A 19609-nucleotide genomic window follows, 5' to 3' on the forward strand; every position below is an offset into this window, starting at 1 on the left:
CTGGACAGGCCGCCAATCTATCGCCAGGCACACACACCATTCACTCATCATTCATGCCTATGGGCAATTTAGAGCCTCTAACCGGCCTACCTGCATGTCTTTGGACTGTGGGAGGAAACCGGAATACCCGGAGGAACATTCTTCCTCCGGGTACTCTGGAGGACATTCTTGCTGTGAGGCAACAGTGCTACCAATCCAATTTGAGCCAATCAGAGAGTAGGAAGGTGTGACTTAAGGACAATTTCAATTTCTACATGAAGAAAATGGAATAATTGTAGTGGCAAGTCTTTCACTATTCACTGTTAAAAATGTCAGGAAATGAAACTACCAACAATACTAAAATACAAACATGAACATGTTACAAGGTGTCTGTTTCAACTTACATGGTTAAATGGACCTGTCCTTCTGATAAATGCAAAATGCCTCAAGCCTCAATTCTCCTTCTAGCGCTCTTTTGGAATTTGTTTGCAGAGCACAAAGCATGGAAATGTTTGGCACAAACTTGTTTATTTTCCCAGATTTTTCCCGTCTTGTTTATTTTGTTTCACTATGCAGCTGAGAGCAGCTTTGGGGCTGAATTCATTAACCCTGTCTGTCCTGGTGGGTCTCACGGAGTACTGAATGATAACTATTCCGTAATTACCACCAGTCCTAGATCACTTAGGGCAATTTGGTTAGTGTCGAATGTAAAATGATTTCCCTGTAAGAAGGAAAGGCAAGTCGACTTGTTGTACGTCGCTCTGGATAAGAGCGTCTGCTAAATGCCTGTAATGTAATGTAATGTAATGAAGGGTCTTCCGGCAGATATGACCTCTGATTTTATTGGTTTAAGATGTCATCGTTTCCAGTTCACCGTACCATATACATCAGGGGTGAGAGAGCGTCATGTAACTTGTATTCTCAAGCCGATGGGATCAAATATAGATTCAGGATACATTACAGAAAAATATGTGGCTGATACTGCCCAAATGGGTGCGTTGGTTTCTTAATTAACGTTCAAGTGCAATTACTGTTACTGTAATTAAATATCTATGGTGACCAATGGTTGTATTGAGGGGTAAAATTCCTATTTTGTGTTCTTTTCTGGTTTTCTTTAGGTTTGTGATTAGTCTCTGTCTCTGTTTTTTGTTTTGTTTTCTACCAGCACTTCCAACCCCATGGTGGGCCAGTGGCTGAAGGCACGTGTCTGGTGGGGACTGGAGAGGTGGTGGGCATTCTGCGGTGTTGTTGTGTTTAAATTTCTTGTGTGAAGCCAGTGGCCAGCCGTGGTTCTGTCTCGCTTTCTCTCCCTCTCATCTTTCTAGGTTCCCTTCTCACCTGGTGCCAATAACAATTTCTATCCCTAGTTTGGTTTATTTGCATAATTTGTTAATACAACTGCTTGTAACAGTGCTCAAACTGCGTCACTGTATGTTGTCTAATTACTTGTGTTGGGTTAGATCTTCTTGGCCGGTGAAATAAGAGAGGCATAGTCTATCGGTCCCATAGCGGGCACTACATATACAATCCAATGTAACAGCATTACGGTATACACAAAAGTGCAACAGGCATTTGGCTCATTTTCAAGTGCACACAGAAATTCAAAGAACTCCACTCCCTTTTCCTGAGAATTTGTCAGCACACTTTCATGCCTCACATGTTTTGTAATCCGACGACTATTCTTTTGTAAACCCCTGGATTAAACAAATTGGAAGAAAATATCCAGTTGCAAGCCTTACAATCAGTAAAAACAAACTGTATGCTGACTCAATTATGCATGCAGTAACATGCATGATTGCCTGTTGCCTTTCCCTAATTAAAAAAATTATGTTTGTATCAGCTCTGTAGACATTCAGTTTTGTCAATGAAAACTAGTAGGGTTATTACAAAAAACGTTGCAAAAATTCTGTTCAATTGCACTGCATCGGTCTGCTAGCAGAAAACATTTAAAGACAGTATGTGGGCTGTGTGGTAGAGAATTGCTAATTGCATTGGAATTTGTATTAATTTCTGTGTGTGAAAACATGAAATACTGGATTTAAGGCATTGTGTCCTCCAAGCTAAATGCCTGTAATTACAGAAACAGTCAGACATTTGTGCACCAATTTGAAAAAAAGAAAGAAACTCCCAACAATAACACCTTCAGTTTGTACAGTTCCTGTAAGCTAAGATTTGCTAAGATTTTGTGTACTCGAGATACCTATGAAATGTTGAAAAATGCAAGCAATCTTAAAATATAATGTGCAGCAAGAGCAAAAATGCCTTTGATTCACCTGATTTATTCTAAATTAAGACTTTATTTTTTTAATGCACTGCTTTTGTTCCTTTGATTAATAATGAAATTTGTCATTGATCTGGCTGATTCCAGATAAAGTTTGTACAAATTGGCCTTTGTTTCCAATCATTCAGAACACAAAATCTCAACCAAGCATTCATCGAGCTGCTCTTGTGGCAACACCTTTAACAAAGATATCAGATTAAAAAAAACTAAAAAGACACAATTATTCAAAAAGAAACAAAATATTCAGTGCCTGGGTTTTCACAAAGGTACAGTAGGTGGTCCATGATTAATTAAATATATTTAAACGGAGGAAGTCTCACATTGTGACAATAATAAAAGTGAAAAAGCAAGCTCCCACAAGCAGAGGAAAGCATTTTAAACTAATCTGCAAGTCAAGGGGTGCAGGCTGATGCATGCAACTCAGTTGTAAGGCCCTAAAGAAAGCATGCCGTCTGCTTCGCAACTAGTGAACGTCGACTGTGACTTTGAAATCCAAAACCTAACATCTGCGTGAGATGATAGCCCCTTTGTCATTCTTTGTTGCCTGCCGGAAAAATGGTCTGTGGAAAATTCCACGGTGGCCAAAAGAAGAGAGTGGTGTAAAATGGGGAGTAAGAGGTGTAAAATTGGGGGTGTTAAATTGGAAGGGGGTGTTGGTTTGGTGGGTGGTTGCAGAAGGTAGAAAAATAAAATCAGGAATACTCGGCATTCAAAAGTCAATGCACGCAAAAACCACTAACTGCGCAGTGAGCAGAGTTCAGTGTGTATGCATTATATGCAGGCTTTCCAATCAAGGGAAACAATGTTTTCTGGCGTTTGGGTTACATAAGATGTGAGTCAAGCAGCTACAACTGAAGTTCACTGCTTCCTTTGACATAAAACAGAAAGGTTGACTACATCAAAAAAATTACACGGCACCCTTTTTACTATACAGGCAGGATTTTAAAAAGTAAATCCAGAGCAGGAGCAAGACAAAGACATTTCTGCTTTTTGCAATACACCATTAGTAAAAACATCAGTTACAAAACAAAAAAGAATAGCTGGTACTGTCATGAAATGAACAGTAGCATTGTGAAACATAAAGCATGAGCTCCCTAGTACTGCTCTGAAATCAGTAACAATTTCTGACACAACATGGTAGGGATGAGGGTTAAGGGTCAGTGATCTGTTCTTGGATCAGCAGATAAAGACAGGCTCTAAGGGTGGAAAGCAGAGGAACAGAACGTTTTGTTCAATGGGAATGCTTGCAATTGGACACTGGGTTGGACTAATACTGGCTGAAATGACAAACAATGGGAGGGGAATGATTTGCATGCTGCTTGCACCAGCTGAGTAGCATAGGCTATTGTGTACAACACATCTAACTGGAAGACAGTATTGGGAAATAAGGAAATTAAATAATGCCTTGTATACCGCTACGTTTTATTCCTCAAGGTAACCAAGCACATTCAGAAGATGTTCAGAGGATTGGACGAGTGGAGAAAGTAGGCCTTAAATGGAGAATGAAAAAAAAAGTGTTGCACTGAGTAAACCAATAATTTAATGCATTTCACGGCACATTGACAGATAATTGACCATTTCGTTGGTTGAACAGTAACGAATGCATACAGATGCAGGAAATGTTGTATCTGTACACACATACTTTCATCTGATAAATTTTTGTATGTTTTTAGCATGAGTCAATGTGAGGACCTGTGAGGCTGAATTAATTTATACTCTGATAAGTCTTCAAGGCAGGACTGACACCAAGCTGAGCAATTGAACAGACCGGAAAAAATCACATGGATGTGACAGGGGGAGTATAGAGGCCAGTGTTGATTTTTGACATGATTGACATGTGTATTTTTTAAAAGCACTGGCTATGGCAGAAAAACGACACCAACATCAGATAAGCCTTATGGGTTCCTGTTCTGAACGATTCAGAGCATTTGGCACCCCTCCCCCACTGACCCTGTTCTTCTGTGTAGGACAAGGCCACACAGTTTGTCTCTGATTGTAAACACGGGGGTGACTCACTCAAGCGGACAGGTTTTTCAAGAAACAGAATGACCTCTATAAAGATGTCGTAAAATGGCTCAAGTGTTGCCGGCCTGCCAAAACGGGGCTCTTCCTCGCTAGCCATATTCAGTCATAAATAACATATTCTAATTTCATATAAATGGCTAAGCATTTTATGGTTTTAATACAAGCAAATTGAATTGCAAGTGTGAAGATTTTGAATGGTTGACCACGATCTAACTCAAAGTAGAATGAAAAATGTAGACAGCTGTCAATTTCAAGAATAGAAAGAACTTCATTTCCTGTTTCATGCGTTGATTAATTTAAGTCAAAAAACTGCGATTTGGCGCAACCCCTTAAAATTTTAAGAGCATACAGTGAAACCTTTACATAGCTCAGAGAGCTGAAATACTCCATTAAAAAATTGCATGACCCGTGTGCAAATTAATTTACCTCATATTAGGGACTACCTAAAATAACTACCTAAACCAGGCACATTCAATGCTAGGTTCTTCCTAGGTGAGCTAAAGCTGGCAAACTTGCTACCATGTTCAAACTTTCACATTGCACATTACTAGTTAGCAAAAGACATAAAAATGAAACTATTACCTTTGTCCTATTGCTTCTTCTGTTCTCTGAGTAACTTGGCGTTACTTAAAGCGTATTCTTTTGCTTTAAACTGAAAACCCACAAAGACTGCCAGAACCTTCTCCTAGCATCTAAAATATCCTTCATTCTACAAAAACTGGAACAATTGAAATTCATATGAAAAATAAAATAATATCCCTTTAAATTTACCATTGATATTGTTTTAAAGTGGAACACTTAATTGTGATCTATATCATAGTATAATTAAAATGTTACATAGCTGTGAACCGCATGAGCTGAAGGAATTGATCCCCTGATTTATGTGACCATTGTGTCTGGCTAGGGGCTAACATATCTCACACAGGCATATTTATATTTTTGTTTCATGCTGAAATGTAAGGATACAGCACACATATATTTCTTCAACCTTTGTTTGAGCCCTTTGGTTAGCCAGACCGTCATTGCACAAATTTTGGGGTCTAAGGGGTAGGTTGTAAGAAAATCTGTCCTTGAATTGACTATTCTGATTTTGTGTGGGAAATCAGTTAATCATCGCTTTTTAAAATTGTGTTTGGAAATGGGCCCGCTGAATTTTTGTATCTGCTGTTTGGCTCACCACTAACATTTTAACATTGATGTGTGTTTAGGTACGTGGGTTGCTATCTTGTGAAAATGAGTGTCCTTGGTCTTAGCTAGTGTCGCTCGTGGACTGTGTGTACTCAGCTCAGCTAGTATGTGAACCGTGTGTCCTCAGCCTTGGTTAGTGTTATTAGCACTGTGTCCTCTCAGCCGTGGCTAGTAATATTCGGACTGTGCGTCTGTGGCCTTGGTTGGTGATGACAGTGGACTGTATGTCCTTGGCCTTGATTACAAGGAAATTGCATTTTCTAATGCTTTAGTATTTCGCAGCATTGGTGCTGATAAAGATTATTCCCATATGACTTTTATCACATTATTATGCATCATTCCTTCCATAATTTCAGTGTCAAACAGTTCCCCTCTTAAAATAACACACATCCTTGAGAATGTGATCTTGCTGCCACCATTGTCATGCATGAAACTCGCTCAGAAAAAACAAAGCATTTCTGCTTCTTTAAGTGCAGTAAAGCAAAAGTGTGTCAGTGTGTCACAGAGAACAGACGGGCCAATCAGAGCTCTAATCAGTGAGAAGCATGAAGAGGAACCGGCTTCAACCCAATCATACCACACCACTTGGCCAATCATGGGCATTCTCCAGATCCCGGAGAGAGAGGAGAGAGAGAAACAGCAAGATTGCATATCTGAAGCACAGTGGCTTTACATATGCAGTGACTATCACTGTGACTGGCTGTGAATATGAAATATTCTGTGTTACTACACGGTTTAGTGTTTGCACTGCATCACACCCACATCATGCTAATACCTTGAGACGGGAAAGGATTCAGTGGGAGCAGGCAACCAGAATGTGAGCAGAGCTTGTTCTCAGAATATTTGGAGTTTTATGAGTTGCTGACAGAGGTTATGCAAGGAGGGCATGCATGGTGTTACAGCAGGTGCACCATGGGCTTTTCCCCGCCGACCCAACAGCTAACTGTTTGTGGTTGAGCAAATCCGTTACCTACACTGCCCAGAATATTGGCTCCCTATCAAGAAAACATACCTCTGCTGTTCTAAGTTTGCTTCACCATCTGGTTCAATGAAAAAAAAAAACTTTGGTTTTTGTGCTGTACTGTATAACAAGCGTCTATGAAGTCTTTCAGCTTAGCCATGATTAAAGCATAGGGATGGAGCATACCTCAGATGCTCATATTTTCTTGGATCCGAACCTATGTTTTTTACTCGACTCATCAAGCATGATGCTGTGGGACCTACTGGATGTCAAATGAAGCAGGACACTGCACAGGCAGTAGCATGACTGTCTTTAAGACAGAGAAAACCTGCGATTTGTCCTTCTATCCCTGTCCTTCTTCTTACAATGAAAGAGGTGTTATGGATGTTCAGGACATTCAGATAATGGCATCGTTTTTCACTGTATACCATCCTGTTGCTTACAATAGTCATCTGAAAGTCCATATGAGTATTGGAACTAACATAGCATTTGATTAATGATGGATGCTTGCCTAAATTACATCTTTCTATTGTTAATTATATGTGTTTGTAAATTGTCTTTGTAAATTATATAATATGCGTTAAAAGAGGATACTCTGTAAGAGGTTAAGCTGCACTTCCTTCCTTTTACTTTTTCAGACCACCCTATTTTTCATGATTGATGCTCTTTACAACCCTGATTTGTAAAAATGGAAGCTTTGAAATGGAACAAAATTATCAGTCGGGTTTTGATAAAAAAAATACGTCTTCACTTTGCTTCTGGACAGAATGGCTGTTTTAAAATCTGGCCCAAGTGGACATCTTGAAGCTGACGGTGTTGTCTTCCCCGTTAAAGACTCTGAGGATGGAAGAGCAGCTGCTCTGTCAGAAAGGCGGATGTGGGCAGCAGTTAACTTCTTCTTTAACCTCTCAGCTATGTGTCCCTGCTTTCTCAGCTGTGCAGTTCCCCGGTGCTTGATCACATCCTGGCCCTAATCACTCTCTTTTTTTTTTTTTTTTTTTGCTTTGGTTTCATGTAAACACATGTCATAAAAAGTCAGTGGTGGGACAACAAACTGAACAAAGGTAGAACGTACAAAATGAGCGCAAATCCCAATGACCCTACTTTATTAATAGAGATCCAATGGTTTAGATGTGTCTAATGTAATACAGACATAATTAGTTAGAGTGAACCCATTCAATATCAAATTCAACTAAATGATATGTTAAAAATAGACCCTTTCCCATAAAGTAATGGCACTGTACAAAAAAGTTTGAAAAAAGTAAGTGATGCTCATGTAATGTGCTATATGCATTTGCTTTAACTGTGGTAACTACGACTCATTAGCCAGAAATTTTCATATAGTGCTTACTAAAACCAAAAATAATATGTATAGTAATGAATGGTTACCATTGACCATGTACACAAAACACTTTATGTCAGTATTCCTTAATGGTGCAGTATGTAAGTTCGGAGAAATGTGCAAGAGAAAGCAAGATTTAGAAAAGAAAAGTGTTTTTTAAAAATGTTCACCCCCTCCATCCAAAGCCCTGCCCTCCAAATGCACCTAGTACATGTCACCTGACACCTGAGAACTGGAGAGAGGACAAGAACAGTGGAAAGTAAAGCAGGGACAATGCAACACATCATGCCTCATTCACAGATAGGAAATACAGTAAAACACATAACTTCATCATAATGAATGTAAACTACATATAATTTAGTTTTTATTTACAGCTATGGGCTAAGAACAGTCAATAACTGCAAACACAAGCATTTTTTTCTTAGAGCTTATAATTTATTGATATCTGTTAGAATATGAAGGAAATTCAACCAAATATGAAAAAAAGTGTTCTAAAAACTAACCTACTGCACCTTAGAACTATAATTAGAACTATATAACTCTTTCATAAGCACTACAGAGCACCTTCTTACATAAGTGCAACATAGACATCTGAACATGCTTTGTTCAGTAAAGGCAAATATGGTCATTTTAAATGTCATTCTTTTGTATTACTTTTAAATGTCGTATTCATCAATGAGTTGTTTAGCTCTTATGAAGGACCATTCATAGACCGTGCGAGTGAAAACTACTAGTTTAATACCATTGTTTAATGCTATTTGCACCCTTTTGATTAATTTCACTCTGTCTGTCTTTGATGGGATTATAGGAAGCAATGGTTGCTTGGTTTGTCTGGAAAAAGTAAAGAAAAAAAAACATCCTGTGTTTTTCAGTTACGTGTTTAATATAAAAATGCAACCTGCATGTTGGCATTTGCTCTTATCTCTAGTTTTATCTACCACTCTGCCTTGGTCTCATTACAGTGGATACTCAGAAGTATTAATATATTGTTAATATATATTCTTAATATAAGTATTGCTCTCCATTATTTTCCATTATGAGAAGGAACAATAATGTTCAAGGTTTGAACAGATATGGTGTGTATTACGTAACAGTAACGGAAACACCTTATAATGTACATTCAAATATAGGATTGAACAGGAGATTACATTTTCAAATCTCACTACCAGTATCGCAACTGAGTCACTATAAATCATTTCAGGTTTTTGCAATTCCCCTGCATTTTCACCTTGGAAGAGTGATGAATATTTTCAGGTTTATTTTGCGGTTGATCGGTTTTTGCATCAGGGACATGTGACTGTGTGCTGGTGAATGTGTGCACTGTCTGAGAGGTTTCCTTCTTATATAACAGGCAAGCCCCCCTCCCTCCCAGAATCCATGCAGGCGCTGTCTTGGCTGAGCCTGTAAATTCCGGTTGGCGCCATGGCAACGGAGCAGCATTTGCCCCAGTCCTCTTGTTCACTCTCCCTTCCTCTCATTCACTCATTCGCTCACAAATGCAAAAATACATGCATGCGTGTGTGTGCGCACACACAGAAGCATACACATACACACACACACACACAAAAACACACAAGCATGCATGCACACACACATACACACGCACACACATACACAAACGTGCGCGCACACACACAAGCACAAACGCATGCACACACACACACATACATGCATGCACATATGCACACACAAACATACCTACACACACACACACACACACACACACACACAAAAACACACAAGCATGCACGCACACATACACACACACACAAGCACAAACACATGCACACACACACACATACATGCATGCACATATGCGCACATATGCACACACAAACATACCTACACCCACACACACACACGCGCGCGCGCACGCACGCACACACACACATTATTTCCTTTATTTCTTTCTCGTGGGCTGGGCGGATGATGCACATAGCAAGGGGTGCTGACAGAGATTTGAATCAGGGCTGATCTGAGCAGCAGCGATGGGGCATGTGATACATGCGTGACTCCCACAGAGCTGGCTGCCCACGAGCAGTAATGTGTTGGGAGAAGGCTGTCGGGCCCAGCGTGAGCATGAACAGACCCGATCACCCATGATGCTCCTCTTTCTAATTACCAGCAAGCTTGTCCTCAATTAGGAAATCAGTAACAAAGACTTACTGATTGCTTTTTTGCTTAGAAGTTTCATGGTAATGTCTCCACATTAGGAATTTGTGCATACTGCATAGGCGGACAAATAATGGAGTCATTTTTCTCAGCAAGCACAGCTTGGTTACTTTTGTGATTTGTTCTTAGCGCTTCAGAGCAGTGGATAATTCAGAAACTAGGTCAACGACTCCATTATAATTGGCTCTTTATTATTCTTAAACAAAGAGGGAATATTTCCTAAATGTTGGTACCGGTTTTGTTTATAAATCAAAAATATGGGCTCTCCCACTAATATCAAACTGCCTACTCAAACCACTGTCCATGTTTTTATCTTGGATTACAATGTTATAACAAAATTGAGAGTTTGGGCCAGCATCGTCAGTGGTCTGCTCATTATGTTTTTAATTATGTGATTAATATTGTTATATTGCAGTACTGGGCAAGAGGAATGCTGGAGGGGTCATCGTTTGTGAAATGAGTGGGCTCCAGAATTAAAAAACACCCTCAAGAGAAATGACATGAACAGGAATCTGTGAGTGGAGACGTTTATTTATAAAGAATTGTGCTCTTCTCTCCCGATCTGGTATAATGCAATGCACTTCTCAGAGTTATCTTATCCTTCGTTTCGTATTTATTGTGATGATAAGTGCAAGAAAATGTTTTCAATTGCAATGCAGTTAGTGCAACAGTAAACCGGGTGCGTGTTCCATTCCACACACGTTCTACACTATATAAAAATTATGTTACATTTTTACAGATCAGCTTTTCGAAAAAAAATTCTAAACTGTATTTTTTTTTTTATCGCCCATAACACTTTCTCGATGATTCCTGCGTCCTCTTGCATTCTTATTTCATCATCGTACACATGTATGCTTGCCCAAACCATTTCTGATGTTCTTCTGAATTCTTCCTGTTCATTTGGTGAAATAGTTTCAGCAACTTGGTAATGTTTCTGCATTTTTTTAAATCTTGAAATACTAGGGTTCAATCCCCTGCAGCATTTCCATTCTTCTGACACCTTGCTTCAAGACAAAGGATACAAATGTATTCATTAAAATGTATTAGTCATAGCAATGCATTCACATGTTGTCATTTAATATGTTCTGAATATGTTTGCTTTGTTGTCGGAAAGTCAAGACCACTTGTGCAATGCGATTCTCACTGGAAGTTATAGTCCTGCCTGTCTTCCTATTCCACTCAATTCTCCTCCCCTTTCTCACGGTACACTTTCAGTTTTAGAATCTCTACACTCATCTAGTCCACAGCTATTCTCAGTACACCTGCATTATTTGCAACATAATTTGTGTTTCTTCTACTTTTTCTTTAATTTTGGATGTAAGTGTAGCTGTGTTTGTTTGAACTGGAAAGTAATTCACGCGCTCTTTTTCTGTAGTCCATTGCAACTGTAGTGTTGATGTCATCAGTGATGCTGTAAATAATAACTACACAGTAAAATGTTCTTTTTTAAATCAACTCTTAGAGTACATATGATCCTAAATGGACTCATGCTGTATGTACTCTGTTAGAGATTAATTAACACTGGACATTTTACTGTGTAAATAAGTATTCCTCTCAAACATAAAAAGTCCATTAATTTGGGAGGCCCTTACCTGGCTGGAAGGATAACATAAAATCCTAAGTAACTGTACTGTAGCTCTATAACTTCAGCTCTGGTATGAAAAATAGAACATCCTCCAAGAAGTTATTTATACAGAGATTATTGTCACTGTTTTGCACCTTAGCTGTTTAGAAATTGTGGCTTTATATAATAAATGAAACATTAAATAAAAATAGTAATAGATAATTTAAAAATCATCTATACTATTTTAAAAGATCACATCACCAATTTACAGTCTATTTGGATTTTCAGATGTAGCTACAGTATTTCTTGTTTTAGTTTCCCTGTTCAATTGACTGGACATATGCTATCATGACAGAACAGTTTAAGAACAGTGCACTTTGTCATTAAATTCTCAAGAGAGAGCTACATGATAGAAGAATTGCCCAATGATGCACTTCTGCCTGTCAATCCAAGAAGATTATTATTTTTTTCACTTGTTAGAGCGCAGGAACATGTAGAAATCCTAAACATTTTGTGCCACTCATTCAATCCTTGAATACTGTCATAGAGAACAAAATCGAAGTCAACATTTGGGAAGTATATTCCGTCATGTCATGCTACAAGATTTCTCACTTCTCAACACATTTTCGATGTTAAATAAAGACATCCTGTACCTTTAGAGTTTTTTTTTGCTGTTTATACAGTGAGTCCTCATGATAATGCTTGAGATGCAGCACATGCCCACCCGTGCACTCATCGTAAGTCGCTTTGGATAAAAGCATCTGCCAAATAAACGTAATGTATGTAATGTAATGATCTGTATTCTCTAAGTTTTCAGTGGAAAAATAAAGGATAGTTCAACTGTCTGTTACCATCTACAAAAGTAATTCTTATCCTCCTTTATACTTACGTATTTTTGGCATTTTTGGTAACAGCTACATAAGAATCCATGGACAACATTTGAGGGTAATGTGCAATTTTTGTATTACATACTGCTACTACTACTACAGTTTTTGTTGCTTTTCAGGTGTAGTGGACCACTATTTCCTAAGGCTTGACAACACTGAAGTTAAGCAACTGAATTTCCCCTTCTGGGTTGCAGATGGAAATAGGTCAGAAATCACCTTCTCCTCACATCCTTCCTTCAGCTAATCGCATTTTGTCCCATGACGCTGTTAAATGAATTCCATTTGAGACGTCCACACCGCTCAGGAATTGCACGGACAAGACAAAGGTTGCGCTGTTTTGACTACCGGGTGCCTGTAATTCGGCCAGAAACGCTGACAATTTCTCCACGTGACGGACAATTCCATGTGCAGCACGGGCCATGTGAGCTCAATCTCAGCCAGCAATTACGCTAATGTTCAAAGCTATGACAAGATGGCCGCAATTTCATTCCGGGGAGATTGGACTCCATGAGTGCCAAACATGAGTATCTGCTATGAGGACACTGCCTGCTCTTATTTCTTAAGTGTAGCCATGTGATCTACATGCGGGTCAATCCGTATACTCGTACACAGCTAAGGGCGTCTGTTGACCCTCGTATCTGAAACATTCTTGCATTTGTACTACAGTACTTCAGTAAAGCTCAGCAGGGCTGAAACAATCAATCACATAATGTTGAACAAATGGAATTAAGAACCAATTTAAGGTCTGTCGCATATTGTCAGCACCGTAGAGCTGAAATAGAGCCTACTACAGGTATAAGGCTATAGGCTGTATGTTGAGAGAATCGATGCATACGTGAGAAATTGTGGTAGGGATAATATTAGCCATCCAATCTCCCATGTACTACACAGATTCAGCAGAACCTATTCCTGTACATTGCTTGCTATACTGTAGCTGAAATACATAAATCTCATACATTACTTCAAAAGTAATGAATATGGACTGATATTTTGCTAGTAGCAGCTCAGGAAAAGGACAACTGAAGCTTTTGAGATGTGGTAAAAATATAACAAAATGTTTTTAATGTTTCAATAAAAACTACCAGGTTCAGTAACTTAAAAGTATTACCAAAACAGGTGCCATAAACTATATTATAGCGCTAGACAGCGAGATGCAACAGGTAACGAGTCTTCCATGAATCTGATAGGAATTATACACAAGGCAGACAGAGGGATCCACATGTATACAAAAACAGTCAAATGCATTTGGACCCTTACTTCAGAAGTACCATACAACATGAACCAGTGTGCAAAATCCAAATGGACTATGCAGTAACAGAAGTTGCCATTTATGACAAATGTACACTTTCTGGTTAGTTTAAACATCACGTTATGACATTACATGCTTGAATAGCAGGTCAATATACATGAACATACCTAACCGAATCCAGAGATATATCCATTAACCCCCACCATTGAATGTCCATATTGTAGACCTACATCCAAACGTTCAGAATCATTTTAGTCCATTTTTTAGCCATTTTAAACATTGGCAGTGACAGAACTCTATCTAGGGTACAGAAAAGATATCTTCACTTCCTCTAACAAAGCAAGATAGAGAATACTGTCAGACCATCCACCCCACTCAAGATAAATCGTGATCTGCTTTAATTTGATCAAATTTCGTTCCTTGTCTTGCGTTGACCAGTCAACTTGCCGTTAAATGCAGTTTCAATTGAACTAAATAAGCAATACAGTACTAGTTTGTGAGTGTTTGGCCCTTAAACTGAAAGCACGGCAGGGAGTGTGGAGGAGAGTGATCTGAGGGAGGGGTTCAGTTCTTGTAGTCCACAGGCTCTTCCCCGCTTTCGTTTAGCAGACAGGTGCGGATCAACGCTTCCGTTACGCCGTAGGGGTCACAGTTGGCAGAGGGGCGGCGGTCTTCGAAGTAGCCCTTCTTGTCCTGCCCCACGGTTCGCGGGATGCGGATGCTGGCCCCGCGGTTGGCCACGCCGGCCGAGAACTCGTGGATGTTGGAGGTTTCGTGGTGGCCGGTCAGACGCCTGGCATTGTCCAGCCCCCCCTTGGGGTCGTAGGCGCGGATGTGGTAGTGATGCCTCCTCCCCAGCCTCTCGATGGACTCCTCGATGAATCTGCAGGCACAAATCAGAGTGTTTAACCTTTTGAAGAGTAGGTTTGTTTGGAACATTTTTTAAATAAGTCAGGGTTCAAGAACTCCATTGCTTTCAATTACCAGTAGTGACTGTTACATCAGCGACAGAATGTTCAGTCAAGAGCCTTCTAATTGCACATTTGTGATCTTACATGTTAAAGGGTTAACCAGAGATTTAAAAAAAAAGCTGTGCTATCACTGTGCCTACTTCAGCCCGTCGTCTTCTCGCATCTCCTTGGTGCTGAAGTTGGTATGGCAGCCTGCGCCATTCCAGTTCCCGGAGATGGGCTTGGGGTCGAACGAGGCCACCACGCCGAAGTCCTCGCAGACCCGGTGCAGGATGAAGCGCGCAGCCCACAGGTGGTCCCCCATGTTGATGCCTTCGCAAGGGCCCACCTGGAACTCCCACTGAAACACAGGAAACCACACCGTTATGAACGGGCCCCAGAAACGCATCACAGAGCCTCAAAGGCTGCTTTGTTTCGCACGAGCATACTGCTCCGAAATCGGCTGCCGTCGCGTTCTCACCTGCGCCGGCATCACTTCCGCATTCGTGCCACAGATCTGAACTCCGGCGTAGAGGCAGGCTCTGTAGTGAGCCTCCACGATGTCTCTGCCGTAGGCCTTATCGGCTCCAACTCCACAGTAATATGGACCTGCGTGTACAGACGCACACCTTATCAGCTGGGTTTACACTGTACTCCATTTATTCACAGTCTAGCCCTAAGCTGGCACCAGCAGTTTTGCTACAATGTCCTGTTGCACAAGTTCTCACCTTGAGGACCGGGGAAGCCATTGGAGGGCCAACCGTAGGGGTGCCCGTCCACACCCAGGATGGTGTACTCCTGCTCCATACCAAACCAGGGGTGCTGATTTTCCACCATGTCCATGACCTTTTTGCAGGTCAGCCTGAGGTTGGTCTCTGTTCACAGGTTATGGGAACAATTACTGAGCTGTACCGAAATGCTTCGTAGCCTCCAAGGCATACGTTAACAAAAATCACAATGGCTTTCGGAAAGCAATGTGAGGCCATAGTATTTCTCACCTGCAGGCTTGCGGTTGTATTTTAGCACTTCACAGAGAATTAATTTGTTGGGGTCTTTGCGGAAGGGGTCTCTGAACATTGCCACTGGGATCAGGTACATGTCACTGTTGGATCCTTCAGACTGGTAGGTGCTGGAGCCATCAAAGTTCCATTCAGGCAAATCTTGAGAAATGAGAGAGATATTAAGATTCCAAAACTTAACATACATTAACATCTTGTCATTAATGGTCAATAAATGAAAACTCAGAAACCTTTGTTTATAAAACTACAGCACGAGGTTTACAACCAAATGATTAATTACAACCATAATTAATTACAACCATAATGATTGATCAATTAATATTGCTGCACAGCCCTTGCTGGTAAGCAATGGAGTGCAGGGTAAACAATGCGCTCAATCTTAACTAATCAATGTCCGCCCCATAGAAACATTGCTTGCTGCTATATAATCACAATTACATCCACTATTACCATCAATGGTCTTAGGTTCTGAATCCAGGGTTCTGGTCTTGCAGCGAAGTCCTTCTCCTGTTCCATCAATCCAGATGTACATGGCTTGCACTTGATCTCCCTGAGGAAGATCCATGAACTGCTGTTTGACAGCTTTACTCAAACTCGAGCTGGCAGACGTGGCCATCTTTATCACTATAATAAACCTGGAAATGTTAAAAAAAAAAAAAAAAATTAAATACATAAAATTAAAGCAATTTACTAGAGAAGTCTAGAAATCACATTACCATGCCCCAATCGCTAAAACATGCATTCATATGCAAAGCTTATGTATTTACTGTTATGCAACACAAGGAGTTGAGATGCAAGAACGGTTGTATTGCTACCTAATATTAATAATAATAATAATAATAATAATAATAATAATAATAATAATACATATGAAAATATGCTAAACGTGGGTAAACGGAAGACATAAGAAAACACTGGCAATTTGGGGGGAAATCGTAGCGAATTTACCTGCGGGAGGCAAGACAAAGACATAATTTCATTCAAACGACGCGCAATGTTAGCGACCTTATACAACAGTCTTGCATTCTGCGATTTACACATGTCATTCTGTCGTCGTTTAATTAAATGCGTACAATGCCATTCATTTTACGCCCAACATGGAAGAACCCACAGCGCCTTGAACAAAAGAGTCCGCAAGCCCATCGATAGGCACCGACCACGCTAATACAAGCGCTGTATTGTAGTTACATCACTGACATCTCTGCTGCCAAGGCAGTTGCATTATGAGACTACAACGGTCAACACCATTTCATTCGCGTTTTTTCATCCCCCAGATATATAGCCTACCAGTTCAAGATGAGAAATTCAATAGAGTTTGAGAAAAACAATGACTTTCACAAAGATTTCCAGCTAAAAGTGTGTACCAGCTATCAACAAAGATTCTGTATGCACTCTCAACATCAGCATAGCCACTATTACACAACCTGATTGAAAATCGGGGAAACGGGTAACAACGGAAACAAAGACATTGTTTTACCTGGAAATAAGTGAAAATTAAAAAAGTAGAGAGGGGACTGGCGTTGACTCCAGTTCGTATGTACAGCTGCGCTCGTATATGGCTCTATCATCCTCTTCTCCAAAAACTGGTTTACACTGAAACTTATAAAGTGGAAAACTGGATCCCGACGCTTCTGATTGGTCAGGAAAAAACGTGATCTATTCGTGCTCAGGTGATGGAGGGCTCATGCGGTGAACTCATTGGACGGAGAAACACAGTCTCTTCGCCCCACAGCTAGCAAAAAGGACCATTGTGTGTGCAGATCGGAAGCTGCTTTTGTTTGGACATGCATAACAAACGTTTATATTTATAACACATTTACATAAAGTAATACTTTGACAATATCACATTAAAAGAGACGTTACTTTATTTTGCTAAATGAAACATGATGGTGCAATGTCTGCTGAACTGAAATCTTTATAAGATCTGGGTTCTGGCTCGGTATGAATGAATGAATGAAACGCCACCTCGTGGATGGGAATATGTCGCTGATGAATGGCCGGGTTATGTAAAGCGTCTCAGTCGCAAGGGGTTCACCTATTATTACCGAGGAACTGCAGTGTTTTTGTTACACAGTACCAGTTCTGTAGCACCAGGTCATTCGTTAAACACGAATTACGCAACGAAGTTCGGCATCTTACTATCGCAGGCACGGTCCAGGAAGTCACATATGCTGCGAAGACAGCTTCTACCTCTGTTCTGGAAAATTACCACTGTTGGAAAATGACGCATCTCGTTTTAATTGTCGAACACCGTTCTTACAAATATGGGGTTCGTGGAAATTTCCTGCGGGAAACGGAATTTTCCAACTTTCAGCAATGATGAATAGTTTTTATTACTTTTGTTAACCTCTCCCATTCATGTGCATTTGCAATTTTAAAGACTTTAGTTTAACTTAATCTAATAAATACTTTTTAATATTCACCTCTGTCAAGTAATTTTTTGCTGCATTGTTGTTTATGCTTACAACTGTATTGCTGTATTGATTCTGTGATTTAAAGTTTTTATATTTACTCAGAAATTGTACCATTGGTTTTTACTGAACCTGTCTGAAATCACACACTTCTCACCCCTTATAAATAAATTAATTAATGCTCAGTATAGGCTACATCTATTCATGCCATAATCCTTCTTGCTTGACAATGTTGTCCCAAGTCATTTATGAAGGATGAATGATTATACAGGAAATGAAATATATCATTTGTGTTATAATTGACCATAAAGCAAAGATGGTGCTCACATGCTTTAATGATATGTTACTGAACTGTTTCCTGTGCCAAGCTGGGACACATGCGTGGAACTGAAGAACAGTAACTGATATCCACTTCTTACCTGTATCAAATCTTGAAAAGGTTAGTTCTGTCCTGTCAGACTTTCAAAGTCAGGGCTCTGATAAAGAGAAATGCCTGTTAATAAGGTAAGTAAAAACTTAGATCCTGGAGGACTGCAGTGTCTGTTGGTTCTCATTGCGTTTCAGCATTAAAAAGGTTCAAAATTTAAGTCATTGATTTGCTGCTCAGTACACGTACCTTGTATCCAAGTCTTAAACTGGCTGCTGACGGAAAGGAAGGGACAATTATCTGCAGATGTTGGAATGGAGTTTGACATCCCTGACATGTTTTTCAAAGCTAAGGTTTTCTTTATGTTCCTTCTGTCCTCTAAAATAGTTGGAACAGGGAATCTTTTTGATGTACGTTAATCTGGTTTGTTATTGTGATAACTTATATTCAAATTCACTAACAGGGGCTTTTTTTTCCTTTAAAAAAGATTTTAGTACACATATTTCTGTCATACCAAATGACAAAGTAGCAGTGAAATGGCACATTTTGCTTATTGGAAAAAGTACTAACTGTCCTTACACTTGGGAAATGAGCTATTTGGCCTTCAAAAAAAGTCATTTTAGATATCTATAATTCAATTGGGTAATGATTATTTTATCTTTTAGGATGTTTTCAAAGCTACTATGTCTAAAGTCCTGTTGTTTGTCCATTAAAAGTTTTGAAGAGGTCATTTACCCACTGAAGTTAGACTATGAAGTCATTCCCATTTCTCATGTTGCATATTCAAAGTCCACAGTTTAGACATCATCGACCACATGAATGTGATGCCAGTTGCTAATGGATCAGCAACTCAGATACCGCTCCACAGTAATGCAATGGCAGAAACGGAGAACCAAAAACCAGCGAGGACTTCAAAATAATTCCAGTGGCTCATCAGAGAAGTGTCATGGTTTTGGTTGATAATACCATTTCTTTTCTATCTGCGTCATTCTTTTGTTTATTACGGTCATTGGCTTTTACTGCGCATTTTCTTCAGTTATTACGGTCATTAAATTTTCTTCATTTTCTTGATTGAATTATACGCGTGCAAATCTCTTTTTGCAATTTGCACCTGTTGGCTTTCTATTTAAACCCGTAGCAAGCCGATGAGCTTTGCTTCAGTGTCACTTATGTTACACTAGAGCCGGTAATCTGTCAAGTGTGGTAAAGGTATA

General features: G+C 39.7%; 1 protein-coding gene across 1 annotated transcript; it reads right to left on the minus strand.

Annotated features, from left to right (window-relative positions):
- Positions 1-13433: 13433 nt before the first annotated feature.
- On the minus strand, positions 13434-17248 carry glulb (glutamate-ammonia ligase (glutamine synthase) b). Its single transcript, XM_035412025.1, has 7 exons — positions 17095-17248; positions 16068-16252; positions 15597-15758; positions 15327-15473; positions 15080-15207; positions 14760-14959; positions 13434-14531 (listed from the first exon to the last, which is right to left on the minus strand). The coding sequence occupies exons 2-7, from the start codon at positions 16231-16233 to the stop codon at positions 14213-14215; spliced, it is 1122 nt and encodes a 373-aa protein (XP_035267916.1). The 5' UTR covers positions 16234-16252; positions 17095-17248; the 3' UTR covers positions 13434-14212.
- Between the last annotated feature and the right edge of the window lie 2361 nt (positions 17249-19609).

The sequence above is a fragment of the Anguilla anguilla genome, chromosome 4 (genome assembly GCF_013347855.1).
Source record: "Anguilla anguilla isolate fAngAng1 chromosome 4, fAngAng1.pri, whole genome shotgun sequence".
Taxonomy (NCBI): Eukaryota; Metazoa; Chordata; class Actinopteri; order Anguilliformes; family Anguillidae; genus Anguilla; species Anguilla anguilla.

Excerpts from the sequence above, each read along its gene's own strand:
- glulb (XM_035412025.1), bottom strand. The coding sequence starts at position 16,233 with ATGGCCACGTCTGCCAGCTCGAGTTTGAGTAAAGCTGTCAAACAGCAG. Across the intron at positions 14,960-15,079 it reads CGGAAGTGATGCCGGCGCAG|TGGGAGTTCCAGGTGGGCCC; the intron begins GTGAGAACGCGA and ends CCTGTGTTTCAG. Across the intron at positions 14,532-14,759 it reads CGAGAAGACGACGGGCTGAA|ATTCATCGAGGAGTCCATCG; the intron begins GTAGGCACAGTG and ends TTGTGCCTGCAG.